Raw genomic sequence first — 11,917 nt, forward strand, 5'->3', positions numbered from 1 at the left:
CTGATTAGACCCCTAGCCTGGGAACCTCCATATGCCACGGGAGCGGCCCAAGAAATAGCAGAAAAAAAAAAAGACAAAAAAAAAAAAAGAATCTGGCATTGCTGCAAGCTGCAGCATAGGTGACAGATGTGGCCAGGATCCGGTGTTGCTATGGCTGAGATCTAGGCCTGCAGTTGCAGTTCTGATTCAACCCCTAGCCTGGGAACTTCCATATGCCACAGGTGTGGCTGTAAAAAGAAAAAAAAAAATGGGGTGCTGTGCAGGATGCAAAAGAGGTCCCACGTCACTTACTTAACTCAGAGTAAGGTATTGACCCTATGAGTTTCAGTGGCCTCTTCTATAATCTGTGACTGTGAGAACTTCCTTCTAGGATTACTCTGAGAATTAAAGAAAACACTTAACGCTGTGCCAGACACTTTGTAGGTTCTCAACAAATGGTTTAGCATAATATATTTGTTACTGCTCTTTTTCTATGCTGGCCCTTAGAGAAAAAGGTTATGAAGAAAAAGACAGCCCCAAATGTTTATACATTCTTTCTTTTTTTTTTTTTTTTTACCCATGTAGAAGTTTTCTAGATCCCACTGTGGTTACCATTTATCTTCAAAGCTACTTCTGCAGTGCCCTTGGGAAGTCAAAAACATGAGTTGATACAGTCAATAACATTCAACCTTGATCTTGTAAACGGAGTCTGTGGCGCCTTCTTCACCAGACAAGGGACTTTCCTCATTTGAAAACAGAAACATGGAAGTAATATTTCTGCTAAAGCCTGTGATTTCTGCTCAAGTGTGAATACCCTTGTTGTGAAGAACACTGTCAGAAAAAACAAAACTAAACAAGTCTGTGCTAGGAATGCACTTTGCATGCTGCTTTCATTCGAGACGCTGACAGTAAAACAAGTGTTTCATTTTCCTTCACTATCACTCCCTGCACCTTTTCACCGACTCTTGCTCCCAGCAGAGGATTTTTCAGAAATTCGAGCATCTCCTACTCAATTTCTTAAAACCCCCTCCTACTCTCAACTACTTTAATATCACAAAGTTCAGAGGGGAAGAAATACTTCCTTCTAAGAATTCCTCCTGCCCCCATAAACTTGTTTACATATTCATTGCTTCCCAACCCAAGCTCAGTAGGTCAAAAGTTCTGCTTCTTATCCAAAGCTCCCTCAACTATCGAAAGTAGTACCACTGGGGACCAGAGGATGTCAGGAAACATTAAATCAAAGAGAGGAGGATGTGGAATTTGAGGAATTGCTGAATTAATATCATCCTCTCTTTACCACTTACCTTTTCTAGGTGGCTGAGGGGAGAGAAAGCACATTACATACAATCACTTCAGGTAGAATATTTCCTCTTGAAAAGAGGTTAAGGAGCTCCCATCCTTGCTCAGCGGTAACGAACCCAACTAGTATCCAAGAGGATGTGAGTTCAATCCCTGGCCTTGCTCGGTGGGTTAAGGATCCAGCGTTGCCATGAGCTGTGGCACAGGTTGCAGATGTGGATCAGACCCCGAGTTGCTGTGGCTGTGATGTAGGCCAGCAGCTGCAGCTCCATTCGATCCCTAGCCTGGGAACTTCCACATGCCACAGGTGTGGCCCTAAAAAGCCAGTTGATCAATCAATACATTATAAAAGAAGTTAAATTTAGATACAATTCCAACTGCAGTTGCAGAGAAAGTCTTACATAACAATAGAGTAAAGGTCCTGAAGAATACAGGTCAAGGAAGTGGTATGTCTCCATCTAGGAGATGTGAAAGGCTCTAGGCAAAAACTGACCAAATGATTATTTGGTGCTTGGTAAACCTCCATGGCCCTGGTGCTTTCTTGCCATTATCTGACCCTAGTTAGCTCTCACCTCCCAGTTACTCAGTCTTCCATTACCCCAACTCACCATCACCATGTTCCATTAATAACACTCCATATCTCTCAAAGGGATAGAACCGATGTGGTGTTAACGAAAGAGTACTCTAAACTTTTATCTTTTTAGTATTTTTCCTTTTGAAATGCTATCATGTATAACACGAATGCAGAAAAGAGCACAAATCCTAAGTATATGGCTTCATGAACTGTAGAAAGGTATCTAAATGAAGCAATTCAAGTGAAAGTACAAACACACTTCATATATTTTAAAATAAGGGCTTCTTCTCAAGAAAGAATCTCTCATTAGTGGCATTACAACTTAGAGGACAACACAGTAGGTATATTCAACCAAAATAATAAAACATTCAAGTCCTAATCATTTTTGAACTGAGATTCTGCTCTAGAGAAGCTTGCTTTGTGGGACTACCATGAATGAGGGGTCAGGAAATTACTTAAATTTTACTCAATCCTGTGATTGGGCTCTGCATAAGTTATGATTCATTTGATTTTTTCATGAAAAAACTGTAGGAAAATTAAGGAGAGACAGTTTCTCTTTTTAAAATGTATGGAACACTCTTACACTGCTTGTGGGAATGTAAATTGGTGCAACCACTATGGAAAACAGTATGGAGATTCCTCAAAAATTTAAAAACAGAATTACCATTTGATCCAGCAATCTCACTCCCAGGCATCTATCCAGAGAAAATCATGACTCAAAAAGATACATGTACCCCAATGTTCACAGCAGCACTACTTCACAGCAGCACTACGTACAATAGTCAAGACATGGAAGCAACCGCAATGTCCATAGGCAGAGGAGTGGATAAAGATGTGGTACATATACACGTTGGAATATTACTCAGCCATAAAAAGGAATGGAATAATGGCATTCTCAGTAACATGGTCGGACCTAGAAATTATCATGCCAAGTGACCTTAGTCAAACAGTGAGACATAAATATCATATGCTATCATTCATATGTGGGATCTAAAAAAAGGATACAATGTACTTCTTCGCAGAACAGAAACTGATTCACGGACTTTGAAAAACTGTTACCAAAGGAGACAGTGTTGGGAGGAGGGATGGGCTGGGAGTTTGGGATGGAAATGTTGTAAAACTGGGTTGTGATGATGGTTGTACAACGATAAATATAATAAAATTCATTGAGTTAAAAAACTAAAAAAAATTAAAAAATAAAATGTGTGGCTTTTGCTTGTGATTGTTCTTTACTGTTATCACTCTTTTTTTTTTCCTTTTTTTTTCTTTCTGAAAACTTCATTAAGACGTCTCCAACATAGAAAAGTTGTATATACTCAAGGACAATTTGATGCTTTGATGTATGCAGACATTATGAAAAGATCACCACAATCAAGTTAAATAACTTGACATCACTTCTACATACTTACCATTTTGCTGCGGGGGGGGGGGGGCAGGGGAGACTTAAAGATCTATCCTCTTAGCAAATTTCAAGTATACAATACAGTATTCTCAGCTATTGTCACCATGCTAATCAGTGGAGCTCCAGAACTCATTCATCTTACTTAACTGACCTACATCTCCTCATTTCCTCCTCCCCTCACCACCCCAGTAACATCATTATACTCTCTCTGCATCTATCAGTTTTACTATTTTACTTTATTTTATTTTTATGGCCACACCCAAGGCATATGGAAGTTCTGGAACCAGGGATTGAATCACAGCTGTAGATGCGGCAACTCCAGACCCTTTAACCCACTGCACTGGGCAGGGGATTGAACCTGCACCTGCACAGTGACCTGAGCCACTGCAGTTGGATTCTCAACCCACTGCACCATGGCAGAAAATCCTTTACTATTTTAGATTCCACATGTAAGTGAGTTTGTGCAATATTTGCCTTTTCATGTCTGACTTCTTTCACTTAATATAATGTCCTCTAGGTTCATCCACATTTTCACAAATGGCAGGATTTCCTTCTATTTCCTTCTTTTTTAGGGTTGAATAATATGTGTGTGTACATCTGTGTGTGTATATATAGATAGCTACACGAACAGTGGAATATTATATACCCACTATAATGGAACATTATATATCCATATTGTTATACATATATCCATTATATACTTAAATATAGACATATACACATATATATACACATACATATATATATATATATATATAGAGAGAGAGAGAGAGAGAGAGAACATGTTTTCTTTATCCATCCATCCCTGGGCAGACATTTAGGTTGTTTCCGTAACTTGACTACTATGAAAACACTGCAGTGAGCTTGGGAGTGTAGCTACTTCTTCATAATTGTTCTTAAGAGAAATGCAGAATAAAGTGGGTCCTCACTAGGAGTCCACCTGCACATGAGCTACTGCAGTACTTTGGGTTAAAACTGCTTTGGAATCCACCTCTGCTTTCCTCAGAACCGACCTAAAAGTAGACCCAGGAGTAAGTGCCTTAACTCAGCAGTCTTTTGCGCTCTGCTCACCATAATCCAAACACATGTTGCAGTGTGGTATGTGTGTGTTTGCATGCTATATATGTATATATTTGGCAATGTATACACACGTACACACATATATATAATTCTCAGAGCCCAAAACTACAGGGCCAATCTGACAATCTCATTTGTTCTCATAACAACCTCTTATTATTCTTATTGAATCCTACAACAACCTGTCCATAACATTCTGAAGACTTTGGGCCCCCTAAACAGAGATTTCAGGAAGGGTACTGTATGAATCTAACAGTGAGACAGTTTTTCTCACCAAGATCTTCCAGTGTCTCAAATATTTTTCAATAATGACAGCTTGTTCCAATACACACAATTCTACGTGCCAGTTCTGAAGTGGGCTACCCACAACTGTCCTCCCCCAGTCTATTAATTTTCTCCCTTGACAACTAAGACTTGAGGACTTGAAGCAACAAACACAAAGAGTCTTAAGGAACTGGATCAATGTAAGCTAGGCTTAGTCTTCACCTCACAGTCCAATTACAAGGGTTTCGGTTCAAAAGGGATGCTCTACCTCACAGAAGCCCGCTGAGTTTGGGTGCCAACTCAGAGAAGTCATCAGTTTCCTGTTTCCCTTTACGAGTTTAACTGATAGGATGGACTGCCAAGCACATGACTTCTTGCTGCCAAAATCGCTGCCCAAACTGCCTGACTAGATGTATAAGATCCCCTGAAATGTCTTGGCAAAAGCTGTTTCAGGAGTGTTGGCCAAGGTGCTGAAGTAAGGGGAGGGAGCCAGGGACACTCTTGCCAGGGAATCGCCCCTTCCCCCGACTCTTTTTAAGACATTGAGCTTATTCATTTTGACAAGATAACCCTAGGATTTCAAATTTGAGAGAAATTTGGAGAAAGTCATGTGTGCGTATGCATACAAAGGTATCTAGGATACATACTTATCACAGAAATTCAGGAGCTACAAAAACTCTAGGGAAACTCAGCTAAAAACAAAGCAAAAATCAAAAACAACACTTAGGGCTGTTGATTCCAGCTGAATGCTCCTCAGTTCTCTGCACTTCTCCACCAGATCCTTAGTGAGACTTGGTAACAGGAATCAATTGCAAAATAAAGTTTTTGTAAAGCAAAAGGCAGAGAATGACAAAGCCACAATCCTGAGTGATCATTTCAAAGTAAAGATTATTTTCTATGCTTGCCTGAAGATTGTACTATCTCTTTTACTTGAATTGAACCTTTTTTCCCCCAATGTTCTTTTTGACAGCTATCCCTCCTGCCTTGAAAATGTGCATGGTGATATCAGAACCAGGGCAGCCCCTGGCACAGGTTTGAATCCCCTCTGGGTAACAGCAGACTGCAGCCAGTGGTAAGTGCAAGAGAAGGAACACTGGCCACTGACTCATTTCACACTCCAATCACCTCCACTCTCTTGGGCATCTGATGCCTCTTTCCTCTGCCAGGCAATTAGCTTCCGTTCTGTTCAACTTTCTGACCTCTGGCTTTAAAGAAAAGTCCTGGCTGTGGGAACTGGCTCTGGGCAGCTCTTGGCTCCCTTCTGATGGGTGACTGGCAAGAGTAGCACTTTCTTTGACACTCTTAAAAAAGAAGCCGTTTAATTCCTAACGATATTTCCTGACGAAAAGAAAAATGAAACCCACAATGTGGGATTCCGGTCCAGCAAAGGCAGGCCAAGAGAGCGGCTGCTGAACCCACGTCTTGCTTTAAGGCTGTTCCCACTAGCTTCCTTTTCCCATCAAAGTAGATTTTTTTTTTTTTTTTCCTTCCGATACTTCCACCCTGGAGTGTGACACCTACTGGAAGTTAGGAACCTCTGGGAGGTATGGATATGATTTGGGCATCAGATGAGATGGGCTGGCTGCTGCCCGAGGGATTTCCCGCGGAAATCACCCAGCTCTCTTAGAACGCGTTTCAATAAGGAAGTAACCAGTAAAGCAATCTTGGCGGGAGAACCCCGTGAACATCTTAGAAAAATACAAGAAACCACTGGATGCTTAATGACCCACGTCTCCCCCAGCCTGGTTCCTCAGCCCTTTCTGGAGTCCTCTAAAGCGGTTTGTGGGTTTTTACCCCGTGGAGGAAGGGGAGTGAGAAGAGCATTTATTTCCGCGACAGCACTCAGGTGGGGTTCGCAGCCTTGCCTCTGGAGAGGATCTCGGATCACATCCTCTCCTCCTGCGCACTAGTGGCCAGGAATGACGGGGAGCGCAGACCTGTGGACCGAGGTGTTCCGCTATGCCCACGTCCCCCCCGCCCCTCGAGTCTCTGGCACCTACCACCTAGCTCCCATGTGATTCGCGAGGTGTTCCCGTCACCTCTTCACCTCCCCAAACCCAGACACATCCTCTCCCACACTGCGCTTCTGCTGCCCGCACAGCTGCTCCCGTCTGAGTGTCCCCAGTCCCCAAACGCGACCCGGGTCCTTACGCGTCGGTGGCGCTGCCTCGCGGAGGTGGCTCCGGGGCGCCCGGCGAGGCGGCGCGGGAGGGCTGCGGGGGAGGGGAGCGGGGGTGGGGCGCAAGGGCCGCTGCACCGGGGGTTCGGGGAGGCCGGGTCGGGGCCCCCGGCCGCCCGGGGAGGCGCGGACGACGCGCCGCACTCACCCGCTGCTGCTGCCGGCTGCTGACGGCCACCGCGGCGGCAGACGCGGCGCTGTGCCGGAGCTCGGCCGCCTGCCCGGGTCGTAGTAGGCTCCGGGTGAACCTGCGGGTCCGCTCACTGGCCATCGCCCGCCGCGGGCCCGGAGCGCGCGTCCCGCCGGTCTTCCCCGCGCCGACCTCCTCTACCCACCCGCCGTTCAGGAAGCGGAACTCGGAGCCTTTCCCCCCCTCTTCCTCGCTCTACTCGCAAGAGGCGGGTTTTTCTCTCTTGCACCCCCACTCCCCCACCCCCTGCTCTCCGCCGAAGCTTCGCGACGACTTTCCAAACTCTGCGCTCCCCCGGGCGCGCGCGGCCAACTCGGCGAGCGGCCCCGGCCCGGCAGCGGCGCCTTTGGAGCTGGGGCCGCGGGACGCGCGTGGGGCGGCTCCAGCCTGCGCCGCCCCCGGGCTCAGCTGGCCGCCCGGGGCTGTCCCCGTCGCCCCGGGGACCGGCAGGCAGCGGGGGAGGGCGCGGGGCGGCCGCCGCGAGGCTCCGGGCGGGGCCTGCCCACGGTCCTCGTGCCCGTTTGGAGGCTCCTCGCAGGGCTGGCGCTCTGGCGGCGGTCGCTTGTTTGGCCCCGACTTTCCGGGGCTGGAGAATGGGCGCGGGCCTAGCTCACTTTGCCCTTCCATCCTTAGAACCCGGTTAGAGTCTGGTGGCTGGGATCTCCTCAGTGTGGCCCAAACCAGGTTTTCGAGGTCCTCTTTGCCCAAAGTCCTTGCGTAAGACCTTGAAATAAGATTCCAAGTTCATAAGATGCCTTCAACTAGTATTCATTAAACGCCTACTGTGTGTCAGTTCACATTGTTCTGGAAACTGGGATTAGAGGGGAATTTACCCGCTCGATCTGAATTCTGTGAGGGGCTGATAAGGTTTGGGGGTTGAGGGTGGGAGGCAGCAAATAACCGAGTTCAAGAAGACTAGTATGTGAAAAGGGGAGCTTCAGTTAATACAAGCTAGAAGCGAATAAATCAGGGTAATGTGATGTAAGAAGGTGGGGAGGGGGTGGTATCACTTAGGGAGAGTTGGCTAGAACTGACTGGTGTTACTAGGTAGTGTGGGTCAGGTATGGGGGTGGCCTAATACTTGTGTTGTTTTTCTGCTCCCACTCTTGCCACACATCCATCTGGCTTGCACATTGTCCCCAGCTATCAGATTAAAGTCTCCTAAGAGTTCTCATCCTCATCACATCCCCACGTGGGGTGGGGGTGGAGGCAGTCCTGCACCCTAGAATACCAGTCTGAAGAGATCCAGTCACTCTAAATCACTCTAAGATTCTAGGTTTCCCTTTTTGTCCATTTTATAAAGTTTGATTGAAGTATAGTTGGAGCTTCCTTAAGAACCTGACTAGTATCCATGAGGATGCAGGTTCCATCTCTGGCCTCTATCAATGGGTTGAGGATCCTGGGTTTCCATGTGCTGCCAAGTAGGCTGGCAGCTGCAGCTCCAATTCAACACATAGCCTGGGAACTTTCATATGTGGTGGTTGCAAAAAAGTTTATTGAAGTATAGTTGATTTACGATGTTGCGAAAATTTCTGCTGTACAACAGAGTGATTCAGTTATACATGTATACACATCCGTTCTTTTGCAGGTTCTTTTTCTGTGTGGGTTATCACAGGATATTAGGTAGCATTCCCTATGCTATACAGCAGATCCCTCTTGGCCAGTCATTCCATATACCACAGTGTGTATATGCTAATCCTAAACCCCCAGACCATCGTTCTCCTGGACCTGTAGCCTTGGGTAACCATAAATTTGTTTTCAAAGTCCTTGAAGTCTGTTTCTGTTCTGCAAAATAAGTTCATTTGTATCCTTTTTTTTTTTTTAGATCCTACATATAGATGATATCACATGATGTTTGTTTATCACTGTCTGACTAACTTCACTTAGTACCATAATCTCTAGGTCCACCCATGTTGCTGCAAATGGCATTATTTCATCCTTTTTTATGGCTGAGTAATATTCCACTTCACACCAACCAGAATGGCCATCATCAAAAGTCTCCAAACAATAAATGCTGGAGAGGGTGTGGAGAAAGGGGAACACTCTTACACGGTTGGTAGGAATGTCAATTGGTACAACCACTATGGAAAACAGTATGGAGATTCCTCAAAACAATAGAAATAGAATTATTATATTATCTAATAATCCCACTCCTAGGCATCTATCCAGTGAAAACCATAATTTGAAAAGATACATGCACTCCAATATTCATGGCAACACTATTTACAATAGCAATGACATGGAAGCAACCTACATGTGCAGTGACAGAGGAATGGATAAAGAAGACATGGTACATATGTAATATGGAATATTACTCCAGGTTTTTCTTAACAGCTTTTTACAGATCAGTTACCCTGACATTTTCCCCAAGCCAATATGTGGTTGTAACACAAGGTTGCATTTGAGTATAAAAAATTCTTAAGTGGCTGATAAATGTACTTGAGTCAGCTCTCAGGTATCTGGAATTCAATCAGCCAGAGGTACTGATTGGACATCGTTGCAGCACATTCTAGAAACTGTGATGAGCAGAAGCTCTGGAAGATTTGGGAAGTGCCATATGAAACACCGGCTCGCTCTCTAGTACCCTTCATAACAAACCACTGTGTCTTGCATTATATGCTGTCACGTGGGTGCCCAGTGTGTGAACAAGGTCACCTTTAAGGGTAAGCAAAGTAGGTGGTTGCTCTGTGGTGACACATGAAGATCTTAGAAGTAGTAACTCCCTCCAACCACACCCTCCTCTAACAGGTGTGTCCTGTGGGGATGCTTTCAAACGCATATACTCCCCAAAGCACTTTTGAATGAACATGAGCATCCCAAGTACAGGTATCCAGGATCTAGGATTTGTCCCTGGTTTCAGAACACTGACTGGCACACAGAAATTGCTCAAAAACATTGATTTGTGGATGATTTTCCCTGAGGGCTTAGATGGGCTGTGCAGTCAGAGAGCTTAGAGTGCCTGAGGCAGGGAACGGCAGAAAGGGGTGCTGGAAGGGAAGGCTGTAGTAACTGGAAAGTGCTCATAATGTGTCCTGAGTATAGCACTAAGCCGATTGAAAACACTGAGTAACTCATTCAACCCCTTCTTCAACTGTAGCAAAAACTTGCTCGCACTTCCTTTATTACTAGGAACTTTACTTTCTCCAGCTTCAGGGGGTCACCCAGAGCACTGATGTGAGAGGATACCAATGCCTATTTGCCTGACCTGTAGGCTGTATGATGGTCATTCCATGGGTCACACGAAGCAGGAGGGTAGTTGTGAGTGACCTTTACACTCAGGGCAGCTCGATAACAATGGAATAACCCTGGGACCTCCTTGGCCCTTGACGGTCTTGGAAGTTAGTTAAGCTCCCTTCTGCGTGGTAAGGACAGAAAGGTGAGCGTCTGCATAGATACACATATTCTTTGCTGCAGAAACATCATTTCAGGTCTCCTATTTGGGATTCTCCGACTCTCCGCTGGCCACCCACTCGAAATTCCCTGGAGAGACCTGGCTAAGATGCTTTGTAAAGGTAAGTCTGTGACAATTCCAAGAAGATCCTGATTAATGTAAACCATGGACTTGGGTGATTATGCTGTGTCAGTGTAGGTCCATCGACTGTAACAAATACACCTCTCTGGTGGGGGATGTTGATAATGGGGTGTGGTGGTAACATGTAGGGAGGGAGGGGGAGATCTCCTTATCTTCCTATTTATTTTGCTGTAAATTTAACGCTGCTCTGAAAAAAAAAAAAGCAAACAAACAAAGAAAACAATGCAACACAAACAACCATGAAAAGACAAATAGCCCAGTGGAAGAATGGGCAAAGGATCTGATCATACATTTCTCCAAAGAAGATATGTAAATAACCAATGCTCAGTATCTTAGTCATCAAAGAAATGCAAATCAAAGTCACAATGAGATACCATAATGGGATACCACTCTCACTAGGAGGGCCATAATGAAAAAAAAAAAAAATGGAAAATAACAAGTGTTGGGGAAATGTGGAGAAATTGGAAACTGTGCATTGGTGGTGGGACATAAAAATGGCAGCAGCTGCTTTGGAAACAGTTTAGCAGTTCCTCAAAATGATAAACATTGAGTTACCGCATCACCCAGCAATTCCACTCCCAGAGAAATGAAGACATAGATTCACACAAAGGGTTGCATAAGAATGTTCACAGCAGCCTTATTCATAATAACTAAAAAGTGGAAACAACCTAAATATCCACTAGTTGAAGGATAAATAAAATGTGGTATACCCAGACAATGGAATATTTTTGACAAAAACAAAAGAAGTATTGATATGTGTTACATGGATGGTCCTTGAAAAAATTATGCTGAATGAAAGAAGCCAGCCACTAATAGCCACATATTTATGGGACTTTTTCTATGAAATGTTCAAAAAACAGAACGTAGATTCGTGGTTGCCTAGGGCTGGAGGGGGTTGGGGAGTTTCTTTTGGGGGATGATGAAAATGTTCTAAAATGTTCTAAAAATTAATCCTGGTGGAGGTTGTACAAGAAACAGATTACAGTTATTTCTTCCGAGAAAGGGAACTTGACAGATGGGGACAGGAGTGTCACAGATATACATATGTATGGCTATACCTCCAGGGTGCTTACTGGATTTTATATTAAATGTAGAATAACCTACTCATAGGCAAATACATAAAATAATATTTTACAAAAGAAATTACATTGAAATGAGAAAAGGATATTAACTACAGATTCACTCAAAATTTTTAAGGTTAAAAAGTCATGAAGTGACAAGTTTGTTCAGTGACCTTAACTGCAAGCTTTTACTGTTCTGTATTTTCTAGTATTTAGAACACATAGCCTGCAACCAAGTTTTATGAAGTTGGGCATGGACTAAACCATTTAATCAGAAAGAAATAACCCCACTCGCAACAGATATTTATGGAATATCAGCCACAAGATCTCACCCTAAGCTGTGGGAGCATAGAGCAAAGC

The 11,917-nt window shown here is 44.4% G+C and overlaps 1 protein-coding gene across 2 annotated transcripts in view; it reads right to left on the minus strand.

Moving 5' to 3' along the window:
- The window catches only part of DOCK10 (dedicator of cytokinesis 10), a 276,033-nt gene extending 268,769 nt beyond the window's left edge, over window positions 1-7,264 (minus strand). For both annotated transcript variants that reach the window (XM_047773650.1, XM_047773649.1), the window contains exon 1: window positions 6,923-7,264. In XM_047773650.1, coding sequence (XP_047629606.1) covers window positions 6,923-7,045 — 123 coding nt within the window. In that variant the 5' untranslated portion in view covers window positions 7,046-7,264. The remainder of the gene's footprint in view (window positions 1-6,922) is intronic.
- Window positions 7,265-11,917: the final 4,653 nt, after the last annotated feature.

This window comes from Phacochoerus africanus, chromosome 3, assembly GCF_016906955.1.
Source record: "Phacochoerus africanus isolate WHEZ1 chromosome 3, ROS_Pafr_v1, whole genome shotgun sequence".
Classification (NCBI taxonomy): domain Eukaryota; kingdom Metazoa; phylum Chordata; class Mammalia; order Artiodactyla; family Suidae; genus Phacochoerus; species Phacochoerus africanus.